At 40.1% G+C, this 18,833-nt stretch overlaps 1 protein-coding gene across 2 annotated transcripts in view; it reads left to right on the top strand.

Moving 5' to 3' along the window:
* The first annotated feature begins 1,200 nt into the window (after nucleotides 1-1,200).
* Nucleotides 1,201-18,833, top strand: part of PPP3R1 (protein phosphatase 3 regulatory subunit B, alpha) — a 37,033-nt gene continuing 19,400 nt past the window's right edge. The window contains exon 1 of one of the 2 annotated variants that reach the window (XM_072409583.1): nucleotides 1,201-1,308. In XM_072409583.1, the coding sequence (XP_072265684.1) occupies nucleotides 1,282-1,308 (27 nt within the window). In that variant the 5' untranslated portion in view covers nucleotides 1,201-1,281. Of the gene's footprint in view, nucleotides 1,309-4,945; nucleotides 5,104-18,833 lie in introns of those variants that run through there. The other variant, XM_072409584.1, reaches the window with a different exon arrangement.

Genomic DNA, 18,833 nt, shown 5'->3' with positions numbered 1-18,833 from the left:
CAATTACTGCAGTTCTTTGAAAACTTTTCAGTCTGTATTTTTCATATAAATCATTATTTTATGGTTACATTGAGGCTTTCTGTTTGTTCTAAAATGTATTTTATCATGGCCCACAGTTGAAGTTGACCTATCACTAACAAAATATGTAATTAAGACATGCTATGTAATTTCTAACCGTTTTCTAAACGGTATGGTTTGCCTGGTTGGTGTTCTGAACCTTTTCCTTTAAAGCTGCACACACAGTTAAGCTTTTTGACAGTTCCAGGGATCAATCAGGCAAGGGGGAGGAAATATTGCAGAATGGGCATCGCCTGTCCATTTCTGCAATAATGATTTACCTAATCATGCATTTTTAAAAGTGGCACTTTAGTTCCATTTCAAGCCCTCCGAAAAGTTGGCTTTTTACCATTCTAATTTTCTGAAAATAGTTATTATAGCTTTACTTAAATCAGAACTGTACTCATCGGTGTGTGGTGAGCCATAATCAACAAACGTGCACAGCATACTTGACGATTAAGGCAAATACTTACTTAGGCCAGGATTCTGTCATTTCTGTGTCCTAGGAAGCCACCATCTTTGCCGTGGACTTCTGAGTTCTTCCGATACTGAATTGCCACTCATGATGTAACTCCTGTGCATGTAAAGAAATCAAATTGTCCCTGACAGCTGGCTGTGTATATGGCATAGTGGGCCAAGCTCTATACTACGAGGTACATGCACCTTACAGTGCAGAACTAAAACAAAAAACCACCAGGGCTTAATTTTTTTTTAACAAAAGGGACAAGCAATGTCAAGACTACATGAATAAAGCTGTGGTCTTGCCCCTTTGTCTTAATGTTACATATACTGTATATGAAAGGTTATGGCCTTAGGCCTATGTTTTTCATCAGTCACGAGTGACCCTCTCAATCTCCACCCATTTCCTTGGGTAAACTAGGAAAGGTTAATGCATACCTAACATACAGATAAGGCATGTGCTAGTTGGTGGCAGAGAGAAGACATATAGAAGGAACTTCTGGGGAAAAAAACAGTATCAAGTACAGAGCCAAGAACCAGCAGAACCAAAAAAAAGAATATTGTACAGGTATTCAGTCACCCCATAACAACTGAATTAAACTGCTGATTGCTCTGACTGCGAAAATCGAAATATTAAACTATCATTATGTTTTGTTTTTTGTTTTTCCAGCAGGAAATGAGATTGCACAATCAATACTGAACAAGCTAATTTAATGGTATGGGAGAGCTCAGTATGTGAAAAACCGTGTGGATTGGGCATCTGAAATGGATCGGTCAGCAAAAAAAGTAAAGGTATGAGATAAAGATTTTATGTTGGGAACATTGGAAAAAGGTCACCTTAGAATCCAGGCTGTATGTGTTAAATCCAGCATTTATTTTTCTAGCTGTGGCTAAAGTAAGAATTCAGTTTTATTTGGGTTTTCATATTTGTCTGTGTCCCCATCCGGGAGATTAATTTTTACTTCCTGACCCTGTGATGCCCATACAAGAGAAGCCAATGTCACTCAAAGACAACAATATTTTCAGCCCCTTGGCTCTGATTTTTACTCCCCTGAGTTTCTCAGATGCCTATCCCCCGAGTACTGTAATTCTGTCTGCTAAATGCTATACTATACTGCTTAGTGGGAGGCACATCAGCAAGCAGAGGTCCGTCAGCCATAAGAGAAGACCTGCCATAAATAATTGGGATTGCAAATATTGCAAATGCAGCAACAGCAGTTGCAGTAATTAAATGCACTGTTAGAACAATGATGTAGAGGACAGAATGTTCATGCTGCATTGCCATCTTGGCACCACTTTTCAGAGTGAGCTTTTTTTAAGGATGATTCCCAGGCTCTTCCTAGAACCATTCAGCAGACTGCTGAAAGGGAAATCTGGTCCACGGAGCAGTGGGCTGGACTGGTGGCTCCCATGCTAACATGCTGGTTACAAAAGGCCTATTTTGATTTGGAGTTGTACGTTTTTCAGCCCCCCACCCCCTCCCAGTTGTCTCAGGTGAAAAGCCAGCCGTGACAAAAAAAGACAGGCAACATTTCCGTGGCTTCCCCGGGGCCCAGTTTGCCAGGTGCACGCCAGAGTTGTGTGTTGATAAAAAGCCTAAATAGGAGGTGGTGGATTGACTAAGTGTTAATCTGGCTGTCCAAACAGAAAGGGTCAGGGTGGAAGATCACAAGGTCAAAAATGTATGGCCTCATTAATCTGAAAGTGTCAGAGTCTCTGACTTAACCACAAATTCTGATGCAAGTGGTTATACATTACTATTAGAGGGTGGACCATGGGGACCCAAAGTCAGCAGTCCAGCTGGTCCACCTGGTTGAAAGATACTTGGTAGCTGAGGTCCTCTACAGAAAAATGGACCCCCCCTCCCCTTTGGAACCAAAAAGGCTAGCTCACTCAGGAGATGAGTGAAGAAAGGGAAACTATATTTAAAAAATACTGAGAATATGAAACCTATGGTCTTGCTCACAAATTAGATGGGCTGAATCTCTCCGACAGGGTTAAGTGAATTGTGTGCTACACTTGTCTTGATGTTATTATTATTATTATTATTAAAAAACAGGATTTATATAGCGCCAACATATTACGCAGCGCTGTACAATAAATAGGGATTGCAAATGACAGACTAATACAGACAGTGATACAGGAGGAGAGGACCCTGCCCCTTAGGCATATTACTGAGAAGTGTCTTTAGGTAAGTAAACCCACGTAATGTGACATTTTGAGTAGAGAGGTGTCCATGTGCTTGAAGTTTACTAGGAATGTCTTCGTAGATTTTTGGAGCCTGGGTACTGTACTGTATTGGATATTTTGACTTCTGTAAACTTTATGGTGAAACTGTTGCAAGAATTTGATCATCCTATCTTATGGCACCACCGTTGATGGTCATTCTGTGTAAAATATCAATCACCAGGACCTGGAGTTGCTTTAATAGTCTGTTTGAATTTTCTGTGGGAGATTTAAAGGAGTCTGTGGGAGTCCGTAGGGAATAGTCAAAACCTGCCATATAGAGACCCTGCTGAATTTCAAAGCTTGAATGTACACCATAAACAATTTAGTATAAAACAATTGAATGATCCTTTTTACACAGGGCCTTAGAAAACGTAATAGTGTTTGATTGAAAATCCAATGGAGCAGGAGACAAGCTTAGTTTTTGCTCATGTAAAAAATTTGTTACGCCAATAATTCTGCAGATAACATCATTTGTTTCTGATATAGATTGCTAATACTCTGCCCAGTTTGCAGAAGTAGGAAGTTTAGGATTTGGTAATCAGAAGCACAGACCTTTTTTGTGTTTTCAGGTCAGATGTCAGTCACCAGCCATTACATAGGCACTGCACAGAGAAGGGGATTAAGTAAATCCCTACAGAATACCTAAGGAGAAGTAGTTAGGAAGAAAAAAAGATGTTACAGTTGGGGATTATTGAAGAATTCACTAGCAATTTGCCTAGACTGATTGTCCTGTCCTAGGAAATGGTTTCTGAACAAAAGGCATTTGATGCCCCCCAACAAAGCTGTCTGTGCGAAGCAGGTCGTGTCTTAAGTGTAAAATGGGGGGTATGACCCGCAGTGCACCTAAGCATGAAAGCAATGAGAATGAAAAATAATTATGCCATGAATGAAAAGGAATGCCTGGTTATCAATTGGCATTTGGACTTGAATGGTGTTATTTATTGCATATTGATCCAATTACTGATCATGGCCTATCAAAGTATATGGCACCAGCCACATGTCTTCCTCTCCTCATCACAAGTTTTCATTGATTATTTACTAGTTAACGCCATTAAAACAGAATCTGCTATTTTGCCCAAGGCAAAGATACTCACCTTTGCTGGGTTCCATCATTACTCTGACCAACTGTGACCAAGGAGCTTACATAGGTATTAGGCTCAGGTTTTCGACTGATGAAAGGAGCAGTGGGCAGAGCTCGGCAAAGGTATAGGTGGAGTTTAAAGAGAACCTGTCATATTGCTCCAAATGTAGAAATAAACAGATCTCATTTTATTTGACTCTGTCCTTGGAGAAAACTGAGGAGAACTCATACCTCGCCTGCATTGACAGTTTATGCTGTAATGCAAAACTACAGCGTATTGATGGGTATTCAGCATTACTCCACTTCAGTATGTGTTTTTTTGTTCTGCAGTCTCTTTTATTACTACAGTGTCTTATAGTGATATAGGGGTCAGCGGGAGGATCCACTGTGCAAAGAGGGGGACCAGAAATCCAACATTCCTGAAAGGGTCTTAGGATTCTTCAAGCAGTAGTGTCTCTGCAATACAACACAGATTGATGATGCTGGCAGTGGTATTTGCTGGGGTCATTGTTTTTATAGTTTTTAATTCCAGGGACTGAATCACTCTAAAGCAGCGGTTTTTGGTGGTCCGCAGCTCTGGCCAGTGCACCCCCCCGGAGGAGTAAAGAGAAGGATTGGGGGGGGGGGTGCACAGGCCAGAGCCATGGACCATGTCTCCCGTACAGATTGCAGCGTCAGGGCAGTGGGCGGGTTGTGTCAATGGACAGGTTCTGGCATCATGACATCACTATGGAGAGAAGTTTCTTCCCCTTTGAGTGACACACGGCTCCCCACGCATGCGCGGTCCAGAGCCCATTAGTTTAGTGGTCTGTAAATCCAAAAAGGTTAGCGACCACTGCATCTATTTAGTATGCACAACAATCAAGAAAACATGACAATGTAAGTAGAAAGCCTATGGGTATGAACCCACCGGTAAACTTGTTGACATAATTTACAACTATGTTACCAAACCAAAAATAACCTAGTTCCCTACAGCTACCATTATGCCCTTAACAATCATGGCGCCTGCATATCTGCCAGCTCTGTCTTACGCCGGCACCGTGATGACGTCACCGCACTCTGCTGGGTGAGGCGACGTTTCATTGAACTCCTCCCAGCTCCGTGTGACGCCACCAAGGCTCCGCCTGTTCCCTCCCCGTCGTTCGCTGCTCGCTCTCCTCCTAGTACGAGGCTGCAGCGGGTCAGTATTGGAGTGTCTTCCTTCCAGCCGGAGCCTATACTCAGCTTGGCAGTTCTCCCCGAATTCTCGCTGAACCCACCGACCGCCGGACACCATGGTGAGAATGTGTGCTGTGTCAGGGCCGCATTGCAGAGGCGGCCGAGGAAGGGGGGTGCTGGGGCTGTGCGTGCACCTGGCAGACTGGGCCCCGGGGAAGCCACAGAAACGCTGCCTGTCTTTTCCCGTCACGGCTGGCTTTTCACCTGAGACAACCGAAGGGGGGGGGGGTTGCTGACAAACTACAACCCCCAGCATGCCTTGCCAGACTAAAATAATACATCACTGTATTTAGGCCTGGGGGGAAGTGGAGCTGTTGTCTATGGTAACCATTTTTTCAAGCTTTATTGAATCAGAAAGAACATATTGGCTCCATATTGGATGTAACGTAGAGGAATATAATGTGAGATTTGTGGCTCATTGAGGCGACTGCCATAGACTATAAATGTGTATTTCTATGTATGAATAAAATGGGAAATTATTTGCTTGTATGAGATTTTATTTTTTTAGAATCTGGTCATTGTGTTTTACTACAGACAGCTCTGTAATATTACTGATGATTATACATATAATAGAGTTGTTTCCCATAGAATCTGGGGCTTGTAGTTCTACAAACCCTTATGCCATGCAGAATGCTATTTCCTGGCATATTATTAATATTAGCAAACAGAATTTATATAGGCCAACATTATACGCAGCGCTGTACAATGAATAGAGCATAGATAATAGATCTGTATGGCCGAAAGAAGAAATGAAGCAATTTTTAAATGGCTCCATATTAATAATATAGGAACCTGGAAATTGTAGCTCCATATCCCATTAAAGTATTCACATAACCTGGCATTTATTATATCTCAATGTATGTATTGTGAGAGGAATACATACAGCAGGTCCCTGCATCTGATGTGCTTCTCTTTTCCTGGATCTGGGTGATCCCTCCATTTTTTTATTTCTTTCCTATGGGAATTTTAAGCTGCAGTAAAAGGGATCTGTTGCACCTAGCCACACTCTTGCTGTCATTGTGCCAACAGCAGATGTAAGGAAGCCATTGGCTTGCCATGGGGCAGCTGCTTGGGTCTTGTTTTTATTTGTTTTTTGTTTTTTTTTTTGTGTATAGTTTTATAGGAATTAGCTGCAGGTGACCGCTTTGTTTTCCTTTTGCTGTGTTTTTCATAAATCCCCTCCATGTGTACACTGGTGCAGCAGCAGCGTATGTAGAGAAGTTGGCTCAGCCCCGGTCTCCCACTCACAGGCGGGGCGCTGGGTCATGTGGATGATGCTTTGCAGTAATCTACACCCTGTCAGTGTTGATGTTTTTTTGTTTCAGTATGCTACATAGAAACCCCCCTCTCCTTGATTGACATGGACTCTGGATGCACTCCCTGCTTGGGGTTATTGACATTTGGCAGGAGGGGGTATTTCCCCTCTTCACAGTCTCCTCCTGTGTCAGCCAATGTGCTGTCAAAGAGTTTAAGTACCTAAATGGTGAAAAGAATATAAAGGATTATACCCATGCAAGGCTTGTTGGTGGATTCTGCAGCCTACATTTGGCTCAGTTGTTCTTTTGATGTAACCTGTGTGATGTAACCGTGCAAGCAATATTTAATATCCAGGGATCTGAAACAACCCCTTTGCTTTTTAAGCGTAAACCTCAAAAGCAATCCCTGGATGACTGCATGATTGGAATGAGAAGGATCTAGTGTGTAAGCCCACCTCGATCTCCCTTTTTTGATATATGGAGAATGAACAAAAGAAACACCTCAATTGACATTTAGCAGGGAGTGGATTTCTCCTGCTGTCAGGCATTCCACAGTGTGGTCTGTGTTACAAGATAGGGTTAATCAGTAAAATGGCGTAGGATTTGTGCACAGAGGATACAGAAGAACACAGTAATGAGGCTTATTTGCTGATTAGTCCTGCTGTCCCTCCCATTCACCCGGGGGCTTTAATTTCGCCACACTTGAGTGACAGTCCCCCCCCCTTTCTTTTTTTCATGAATGCGCATAGAAGCAAGATTGCAGTCTGCATTCTCTGGGATATCCTTTCTGATCTGTCACCTCTTGATTGAGCTTTAATGACCCATCACTTGGTGCAGACCCCCCTCACGGCTATGTAATGTTAGGAAATTGTTCAGTAGTCTGTATAAATCTTCATGCATATGGGCGAGGAGGATATGGTAGCTTCAAATGTCTGGGCAAGGCTTTGCAAGAGCAGTGTTTCAACATGTTCATTTTGCCAGACTCACTTCAGTGTGAATTGTATGTTTAAAAACGGAAATAGCTGACGAAGCATATCCAGAATTCAGATGTGTAGTGATGATATGTATGTGTTGTAAATTGCAGAAAATATTATTAGACTGTGCAAGCATCTACATACTGCTAAGTCCATATAAAACTGAACGTCTGGGAATATAAGTGAATCCCATAGTCTGTCATCCCTTTAATAAAATGTTTGAAGCATTATTGATGTGTCCAATACAGGGTCAACTCATTGTTTGAAATAGGTACATTATTGCCCTGTTTGGCTTTGTCAAAGTAATTCATGTAGTTGATTTTATCTTGGTAATTGCTGATACAATATAGTGCATTGTAGGCTTGGGTTGTTCATGATTTTGAATTTCATAAAAGATCTCTCTCTTACCTGCTCATGCTCTCTTTCTCTCTCTCTTTATATAATCTGGCTGCTTTGTTGCTTTTGCAAGTGAAGAATTTTTCTAGTATTACCAAAGTCATTATCTTCAGTGGTTGTGATCTTAGATAGGAACCTTTCTTAATCAAGTTTTAAACTTCTGTCCGTGTTTCTCGGTTCTCATCATCCTTGTTTCTTATGTTCTGAGTGTTTTAAATTTAGATTTAAATTGTGTAGGTTTTCATTGGTTTAAACATGAAGCTTTCAAAAACACCAATTCCCTTACCATGGAGGTCTCTGTTCAGGTATTTCCTGTTATATGCAAGCAAAGTTCTGTCTTCATCTCTCAGTTCTGCACCTGTGTAGTGACACGCTTCAGTGCACTTTATGCTGTCATGGTACACTGTTGTCACCATCGGGAAATGTCATACAGCCATCCCTAGAAGAGCTTGTAGACAGGAAGTGGCTGCAGAGAGGTGACAGATCAGAGCAAAGTGTATAAAAGAAAAGAACAAACCTTCTCTTCTGAACATGTGAGCTGCCTGGTTTTTGTTTTCTACTATAATTATTCTAATATTAATATGAAAAGAGTATGTATGTAAGGACAGATAATGTGGAGCTTGTACATTTTATATAGATATAGGCAGATGCAAAGTACCCCCATCTTACCAGGTACTTGTCCATTAAAATGCCCTTCAGTTTAGTTTTTAAGTATTCTCATTGTGTTTATTATGGGCCTCTACTGTTTTTCAGCGTGATTCGCACTGGGCACAAAAGGGCAGACACAATATAATGTTTGCATACGATTAACTCATAATTTTGACTTTATTAGAATGTTACTTTTCTGTCACTACCCATCACAGGCACAGACTGTTCTTCATTAATCGCAATAATTTATTTAAAGTGGAACTAAAGTCTCTCTTTGAACTTTGGTTCAAAAGCTAAACAACCCACCGTCCCCTGCACTTGTCAGAAATGATTGCAATCCTGCGCAGGAATTACACCATCCCAGGATGGGCATTTGAGATGGCCAAAGGTCTTTTTTAGGATGTAAAGAAGATGGTTCATGTGTTTCAGACTAGTAAATATGTGCTGTAGCTAGAGTAAAGATGAGAGTTCTGAAGATGGCACCTTCATAAGCAGCAACTTCTGTATTTCTATCTAGACTAGTCCCCATTACCGCCACTCATGTGTTTCTCCACTGTTTATAGAAGCCATTATTGGAATATAAAATACTGCAGAGTCTAGGGCAGGCAAGTCATTGTGCATGATGATAATGATGCTGGAAATATGCTTTGCCTTCAAACTTTCAACCTCTCTTTGTTTGAGTTTAGCAACAGACAGGAGCATGATCTGTAAGAAATACAGCATTCTGACTGCTTCCCATTAAACATCTTCTGTTCTAGTCTAATTGTATGCAGGACTATTTTCTAAGGCTATGTACACACGTGCAATGGTTCTCGTCTGATAATCAGCTCAGGGCCGATACTGGACGAGAATCTTGTGTGTGTACAGTGCTCGTCATCCGAACGACCCTCCTGGCGGATCCACGTATGAGGAACGATCGTAATGAAAGTGAAAGATCCTTTCTAACGACCAATATTGCATATGTGTATTCAGCCTAAAGCTGCGTACACACGTCCAATTTTTGTCGTTGGAAAGGATCTTTCACGATCCTTTCCAACAACAAGGGAGTGCACGATGCATGAACGGTGCTGTACATACAGCACCGTTCATGCTCTATGGAGAGGGGAGGGGGAGAGCGACGGAGCGGCACCCTGCTGCGCGCTCTCCCCTTCCCTTTCATTAGGATCGGCTGTCGTCCATCGTCCGTGGATCCGGCAGGTCGGTAGTCCGGACGATGGATGACACCGACTGTACACACGGCAGATTTTCGCCCGATAATTGGCCGATGCCGATTATCGGGCGATAAAAATCTGACGTGTGTATGTAGCTTAAGGCTTCTTGTCACTGGGAGATGTCTTGAGGTATTGCCACACCGTATTCTGTTAGCACAATTTGCTGATGAGAAGGTATAGTAAATGTAAGGTATGTTCTTTTATCATACAAAAAGAATTATCACATGCTGCTGACAGAGATTTTCAAAAGAACTTGGAAGTTGGCACATCCTTTGTAAAGATTGGTCTGTGTGCAGACATCATTGTTTCTAACTCTCAAATACAGCTTGATTTCTAGTGTGCAGTGTATTATGGGGAATAAAGCAGAATTGCTCCATTTATTAGGTAAATTTATAATGTATCTATTATTGTTCTTCAGGTTACTTTGTCACATACAAGGAGTGATTTAAAAAGGGAGTAACAAAATCAGCTTATCTGGTGGAAAAGGTTTTGCAGTTACCATTTAGTAACTTAATAATAGTATTTATGCAGTACATCTCCTTACAAAACTATCAACATGGTTCAAAGTTAATTGTTTGATTAAGTCCAGCACAAATGGCTGCTCGCTACTTCTTGGGGACATCTTAAGCTTAGTCTACACCGACGTTTTCCCCAGCATTTAACCTAAGGCTTTAAAAGCATATGTTTGAAATTCCCATGCATTCCAATTGGCTAATCTACACCTTGAGGCAGGTTTATTAGCGTTATCTATAACATTGCTTGCAACGTTAAAAAAATTAAAACGCAGGTTTATCGCTGGAAAACATGGGTAAAGGCTTCCATTGATTTCAATAGTGTGTTTCGCAGTAGGAATGTTTACATGCGTTTTTAAAAACTTCCGCGTAGACCCAGCCTTAGTATGGTTTCCACTGAGGGTTTTTTACAACTGTAAAACTGGTTTGTTCCCTTTGTCATTGTTTTTTAAACTTAGAGCTTTGTGCTTGCACCACAAAGTCACTTTGGCTTCTGTCTTTGGAGTAGTGTAAAGAGGGATTAGTTCCAAAGAGTGCCTTCAGACAAACTTTAACATAATTTGACTCTGCTTTACATTGGCCTTTTTGTCAGGATGAAAAGTCTCTGCAGGTCAAGGTGTGAGGAACATTAGGGAACCTGTTCTGGCCTAAAAGTACTTAAGATGCTGGTGTCCAAGCTGATGATGCAGTCTGGGTTTTCCAGAAGGCCACAAATTCAAAAGAGTTGTAATATTCTGCCCCCTAACAATATATTATCAATTCACAAATTTCCTACTGCCCTTTGGAAATCGACTAAAATTTTCTATGATATCTCATTTCCAGTGCTGAATAAATCTTCTGTTAGGGATTGGTTAGGGGTACTATGTATACTTGTACTCATTCTCAGTGTGAGGGGTGGCTATTTGGCAGCCCACTTATTAATGGGGATTCCAGATTCTAGTACAACTTCACAACACTAGGGGACATCACACAGTTTCAGAAAAAATTACCACTCTGGGTGTCTATGCTTCAATATATCCGTGGCAAAGTCATGTCGGCTTCATCACTGGCCCAAATTCTACAAAATCCCTATTGGTAGCATAGAGCAACAATGTCACTGGCCTCCAGAGCGCCAGAGTGTTTTCAAAGAGACCAGAGAAAGTATTTTATGGATCCTGACACTGGTGACCAATTGCAATAGTTAAGCACATTTGTGTGGCATGATCTGGTGCAAAAGCAAGATATGACATATTTTTTTTTCTTATGTGTCGTGTCTGTGTGCCATTCATTGTAAACCAGGATTTTGCTTTGATATTCCCCTGGCACATGTTGGTTTACATAAAGTACAATTTGTTACACCTTAACATTATTGTTTTTTTCTATTTGTTTTTCTATGCTAGAAAATGGATCATCATTCTACTTATTCCATCAACATGTAGTTTTCAGCAAATCCATAATTTGCGTAGCATTTATTATGCAATATGCTACTCCAACCTTTTAACCTTGTTTAACAAGTTTGTGTGTATGTGTGTGTATATATATATATATATATAAAATATATATTTTTTTGTTTATCTGTAGATTTAGCTATAAAATGATTGCATGCAGTTTAACATTTTAATTGAGATTTTGTTTATGGTCTTCCAGAGAATTGGCGCTTTTTATGGTGTGTATAACCTTGCCTCTAGGAGAATATCTTTTATTACCTTAATTGGTGGTGTAATATAATTGTAGGTTCAGCTGTCTTGTTTTAGCATGCAGATAAAAATATTTTTCCTGCTGTAACCCATAGCCTTTTAATAGACATTTATTTTTCATTTTTGTTGGATTTTATTTTGGTGTTTTTTCCCCAATTCTGAGGCCCTAATATATCTGAAAAGTGAGCTTTGAGAGCTGTAATGGAGAATATGAGATATTTGACATTTATATTTTCAGTACAGCCTGTTCTTTTAGCTGCTTTGGCAGAATGTGGCACAGACAGAAGTTGGTACTTTTCTTGTATGGGATTACCAGCTATGAAGGTCTTGTTTGCTATAAAAATACTTTAGGTTTAATACCAGAAAACTAGCCCCATCCTGTATTGGTTTTTGAGTGCTAGGTTTCTCTGTGCATTTACTCCATACATAGGCACTACTGTTGATCTCCAAGAAATCCAGAGTTCCTAATTTCCTACTTGTGCTGACTACACACTGAACATCCTTAACAGAAATTCCCAACAGTGGTGTCAGCCCAGAACAATTGCCTTCTGCTTTAATACAGAACTTTGCCTATTCCTCAACCTGCTTTCTCTCACTCGTCTTGCACACATTATTCTATTACCTAGATAAACATTGCTTGTGCCTGGACTCCCAAGAGCCTTGGTCCCTACTGACATGATAAATGTCACATGGTTTGTAGGTTTGTCAGCTTCCCAACCTTGATGAGAATCTCCCATTGCACCACATCCCTGTGTTGGAATGAGATGACAAGTAATGACTGTAGAGGTCATTTGAGTAAAACAGACTCATTGTCATGTATAGGAAACCAGTTTGAAATGATATGAACTTTGTGACATGGCTTGTTATCCTGCTAAAAGTAGTCATCAGAAGATGAGTACATTGTGGTCATAAAAGGATGGGCAGGGTCAGCAGCAGTACTCTAAGGTAAGCTGTGGCAACGAGGCTAAGTTGCTACTAAAGGGCCCAAAGTGTTTCATGAAAAAATCCTGTACATCATTACTCCACCAGCCTGAATTGTTGATGCAAGGCATCAAGGCAAGGCATGATGCAAGGCATGCTTTCATCCCGTTAATGTCATATACTGATGTTTCTCCAATCTTTTTTTATTTTGTCAAATTTTGGTGAACCTGTGAATTTTGCAGCCCTGGACAGGAGTGGCACCTGCTGTGGTTTCCTGAAGTCCATCTACTTCGAGGTTTGGTCTTTTGTGCGCTCAGTGATGCTCTTACACAAACCCCAGTTGTAACAGGTATTTGAGTTACTGTTGCCTTTTTATCAGCTAGAATCAGTCTGGCTAGTTGCCTTGCATTTCTGCCATTTGAGTGGCTGCTTAGGTGATTGTGTTAACAAGCAGTTGAACAGGTTTGTTAACAAATGGTAATCCTTGAAGATTTTTTTTTATTGCATTAGAGATATGCTTGGTCTCTCCTGCAGTAATAGAATCCTACCTCAGTGCTCTCCAATTTCTTTAGGATGTACATATTTGGCATGCGTTTATTCCTGAATGAGTCTGATGCACACATGCAGGAGTTGTCCTTCTAGGCCAGTTGGTTAAGGTAGCAGAAGGCACCCAGAAAAAGACCTGACAGCCATTCCATCTAGGGACAGCGCATCGCTGGAGGTTAAAATAGGCAAAGTTAGTTCTGCTTTACATTCATAATATAGTGAAATAATAATTTGATTATAAATCTTTGTGGAGTTCAGTTTTTAAAGTGGATAAAATTTTAGTTGGTGTATTCTTTTAACATGGCATACTTTTCCTTGTCACATAAAGAGCCTTTACACACCCTATGTATTGTAGTGTGCTATCAATACATTTATTTAAAAAGCACCATTCATCCCTATGGAGGATACACTTAAAGAGGAAGTAAACCCAAAAACATCCAAAAAAAAAAAAAAATACACTTGCCTTCATTTCTGGCATCCGTCTTCAGGCCGGTGCGCTAGGCCCCGCCATCTTCTCTCTGATCTTCCAGGTTCTTCCAGGTCACCCGACGTAGGTGTGAGATCAGGTGATGTAGATGGGGAAGAAAAAATTGCTGATCTCGCTGTGCATGCGTGAAATCGGTGATTTCTTTCCCTTTTGGTGAAAGGGCTCCTTCTATGTATGCTCGGGAATGCACAGAAGGAGCAGCCAAGAGCCTCCTGGGATGTGTGACGTAGTTATTAGGTTTTTTTTTTTTTTTTTTTTTTTTTTTTTAATAAAATCATGTTGCGCTTAAAAAAAACACAAACGGGGTTGTCCACCCTTTTATAAAAAAAATCTAGGTTTTAGGTATGCTTTAATAGGAGCAACACCATAAATTCAGCAAGCACACTATATTAAAATTCATGAGAATCAGTTTCAGCCAAGTCTACTTCTCTTAGCCAGACTGCGTATTTCTTAAGCTAATCTAATTTCATAATGTAATATTTTCTTAGTTTTTTGCGGTCTTCTTTTTACATTGGGATCTCAGTGTCCGTCTCAGGCGGAATTATTCGAGAAGTTCAGATGTGCACTCCCATCAACAATGTCATTTTTATATCCTAGGAGTGAATTGGGTGCTATTTAGCCAGGTCAGAGTTCAGGCACAGGCCAGGCATATTTTAGGAATTGAGACTCTAAAGTGAATTTCAGTGTCAGTAAATAGACTTGGTGGTCAGGGTGAGATATTTGTTTCATGGGCCATAATTACATCAAGCACCAATAGACTAGGGGGGAATATTTGATGAGACAACAGTCAGTGTTTAAATTATCTAAACCTAAAAACAAACATTTATTATATTGCCGCATATCAGTCCTTGGCAATAATGGCTGCATTGTTTTGTTCTATTTTAGAATGCAGTATCCATGGCACTTCCTGTGTGTGTAAACTTTGTGTTTTTTTTGTGGATAGAACATAGAAGGGTTAAAACTTCTACTAAGGAAAAGCATAAAGAACGTTATCTAAAGAACAAATATATTTATTTTTTAAAACTCAAAATCCACTAATTAATGGAGTTTTGTAAAAGAACATTTTGACTGATGTTAGGACCAATTTTTAATGTTTAAGATAAGAATGGAAAAAAAAAAATCTTAGACTATATTTGCCTTACTGGAGTGATGCCAGGAAATAATTAGTGTTGTCCATTGTTATCGTGCACACCTTTTCAGAGTGTGTAAAGGATAAACGGTAAACATCCCAAGGCTGCACTCTCCCGCCTGCCACAATGTTTACATTGTCAGAATAATACCAAGGTCAGTGAGCTCACGTTTCCTTACACAACAACAACACTTGCTATTTGGAGCAGATGGACCCTGTTATAGATTTCTTTGTTAAAGTGCAGGTTTAAAAACAGCCACAAACATTATAATATACAAAATGTTTGCTCTCTGTATTAGGAATTCATTGTTTTATGTAAATCGCGCACGCCAGGCTTGCTTTAAGAAAATTCTATTGGTTGGGCTTACTGCTTAGATGAACTTATGTGCTGATCAGTTTTAAGATTCATGTTTGTTATGCCTAAAGAGTGCGGAAAAAATGAGTATTTTAAAGGAAAAAAGTGTATTAAGGAAAGACTGTATTTACATATTTAATTTCTCTAGTGCAGTTGCATCCCCCAAAAAAAGCAGTGAACAGAAATACTATAGTGTCTCTTGATTGAGAACACTTAAAGCAGTCCTAAACCCTAAAAACAAAAAGTTACCAGGAGGCTGTACTAATTGACTGTGAGTTCGGCTGTGGGGCACCCGGACCTGGCCACTGGGTTCAATGTAACTCAATGTGTACAAGGTACATCATCAGTGGCCAAAGAGGATCTCCCGTCTGCACTGAAATCCACCATGGAGTCGATGGGGTGTGCCCCAAACTTGTTGCTGTAGATACAAACTGGTAAGTATGTGCCATCCTGCGCATGCTTCCTAATTATGACTAGTTCAGATTTAAATTGTTGGGGTTGCTGCTATTACATCCAAGATAGCAGCATGTACAAACAGTTGCAAGGCTTTATGAGATCTACACAATGGAGATTTTGCAGATAAATGATTTGTTTAGAATACTTTGGATGCATATATAGTTTTGTGGGAAGATAATGGATGTGTCATAGCACAATGTTTTAAAGTTGTCTGCAGAACTGTCAATATACCTCTGTAATGGTTTTGAGGCCCTATTCTGCTTTACGTATTTATTGGCCATTTGGCAGCCTGTCATAGTAATAGGAATACAAAACTGTGTGGCGGTCAGGATGCTTTCTGTCCAGACTTCAGCACTACCACTTTATCCTATCAATATAGCCTGGCATTTGGGCATAGCTTAGGATATTACAGGCTGCCTATTTTAAACCTATAGCGCCTGCACTTTTTGTTTAATATCATACTAGAGTAAGCTGTACTTTTTTTACAGGGAGCATAGCACAAGAACTAAATGCGGTTTAAGCAGAATTTTCTGATACCAATCCAATCTTTAAAAGCCAAAAACCATTGTTGTGTTATCTCCAAATAAAAAGTCAACTTACCATTACCAACAAAAATCAGTCTCATCGAGATTGTTTGAAGTTGGTTATAAATTACACTCTATCTTTCGATGCTGTGTTGGATGTAAATAACAACCAACTTGCACATTTGTTCCTAACCAATGTTCAGCTGCCTGAAAATGATTTCTTTTGACATTGGTCTGAATTCTGTTATGTCTGCAAAATAACGTTTTCTGATTGTGTAGTGCTGGATCGCTACAGTGCTGCTGTGTAAAGCTGTCTTCCCTCATTAACTTGAATGAGGCAGCAGGGAGTGCTCGGTATTAGACTAGTAATATGCGTTGGTGGAGCAATTCCCTTGCAATGTACTGTTGCAGTTTTTTTTCTCTACACCCACCTGCAGGACAGCAATAATAAACATTGTGCTATGCCCTTAGTAACTTCACAATAGCAGCACACAGAATCCCACTTAGTGCTAGCTTCAGCTGCAGTTATGATTAATGTTTAATATTCGTGCCATTTCTTCGATTTCATCTCTTTTGTACTGCAGTGGCAAAGTACCATCAGATTTCCCGTCACATTTATCATGTCCTTGTTTGAGGCAATACAAATGGCTGGAAACACCCCAATGTGATCTGTGAGAGATACATTAGTGTAATCTAGCAGGCAATGTATGTGAATCTGAAACATAGGTGTTTGTAAAGTAGTTTTGTTAGGGAATACCTTTTACTTGAAAGGGCTGCCCGACAAACCATAAATCTCATATGCAGCATTTTTGTTGGTGTGTTGGTGGTGTCAATCAGAGTGCAGTTTAATGCATTGCACTAGAGTAAAGATCAACTGAAACAGTGGAAGGAAGGAAATAATTGATATAGTTGGGAAATTAAAGGACTGGTTAATTAAAAGTTTCCCTTTGAGAAATACCTCTAGATCACTCTCCTGCCTCCAGTTTATGGTTGGTCAGTGGAGGAGCTGCAGCACACTGATCAAATCATCTCACTGCTCTGATTGTCTTTAGGTAATGTCCCTTACAGCCTTGAGAGCTGTTATACAAGGAATTACAAAAGGCTAAAATCAGGTCACATGCACTTTATACGAGCTGCATTTGGCTGTGGGGTGCCAGTTTTATATCGAAGCACCATGTGAAAGAAAGAAAATACTTGATGTTTACTTCCCTCAGACCTAAACAATAATTCTTGAAGTTAAGCTTTAACAAAATGGGATATCTTTTTAATATATATATATATATATATATATATATATACACACACACATACATACATACATACATACATACCTGCTGAACTCTTCAAGGCTTCAGTTATTGAAAAATAACTAGATTTACTTTGTTGCTAGAAGTGGGTGTTTTTTTAAAGTCCCTGCACCTTTAAAGCTGAGACATTACGGCATGCCCGGAGAATCTCCCCTGAGCCTGGAACACGTGTTACAGATATGTCCGCTTGAAAAGGATACTTGAGAATGGTGTGGGGGATCCCTGAGATGTAATATGTAGGAAAGTCTGAGCCTCCACATCTCCCACACGATATACATCTCTCTTACGTGTGACTTTAGCCTCTTTCACAACATGGGCCACTTTAACATGTGCTTATTTACTTAATGTTGTAGAGTGGGCAATCAGAGATGATTTGAGTGTTTTACAGCTCAAAATTCCATTCAGAATACGGCCTGCAGGGTGGTTCTTTTAGGCTATAACAAAAGGTGCTTTCATTTCTAAGTGATGTCATATTCCAGTAGAATTACAAATCTGCATGGTCTTCATGTTGTGTTTGTATGTGTGCAGAGATCCCTCCCTTTGCTTCTAGTGTCTAACAGCTGTAAGCCATGCTGACTTAACACTCGCCTATCTGGTCTTTGAGCTGAAAGAAATATTCAGTATTTTCAATTCTTTACATGCCAAACATCATGTGCAGAATATTTTTCCCAATCTGCCACACTGACAAATTGATTTACCTTTGGGGCTGTTGGGTACCTGTGAACTTAATGTCCACCTTATTTAGTACACCTTGCTAGTACTAGATTGAACCCCCTTTTACCTTCTGAACTGCCAATTCTTTGAGGCATATATTAAACTGTAAGCATTTCTTGGGTATTTTGATTGTTGACCATATAGCTTTTTCCAGTTGTACACATCCAATATTCATATCCACCATTCATCCTAAAGGTGTTCTATTAAATGCCTTGGTCAAGAAACCAGGTGATCTGAGCTTTGTGAGAAGTCACTTTATTCAGTTGAAAGTAGCCATCAGAAGATGATTACACCTTCCACCATAAATGAAAATAAGCATAGTCAGCAACAGTACTAAGGGAGACTTTGGCATTTATTCAATTTTCAATTGGTACCAAGGGGTCCAAGTGTTCCAAGAAAATACCTCCAAACCATTGGACCACCAGCAGCCCTGATCATTGAATTAAGGCTGGATGGATCCATGCTTTTATGTTGTTCATGAAAAATGTTACTATACCATCTGAATGTTGCAAGAGAAATTAAAGCTCATCAGACAGCAACATTTATCTCATCTTCTTTTTCCAAGCTCTTGACAGAAGAGGCCCGATGTGTGCTGCTGTAAGCAGATCTGTATCAAGGATTGACATGTCGTGCATTCAGAGATGCTTTAATATAACCTTGATTATAACAAACAGTTG

The sequence above is a fragment of the Pyxicephalus adspersus genome, chromosome 4 (assembly GCF_032062135.1).
Source record: "Pyxicephalus adspersus chromosome 4, UCB_Pads_2.0, whole genome shotgun sequence".
Lineage (NCBI taxonomy): Eukaryota > Metazoa > Chordata > Amphibia > Anura > Pyxicephalidae > Pyxicephalus > Pyxicephalus adspersus.
This window is presented reverse-complemented; position numbering and strand designations above follow the sequence as displayed.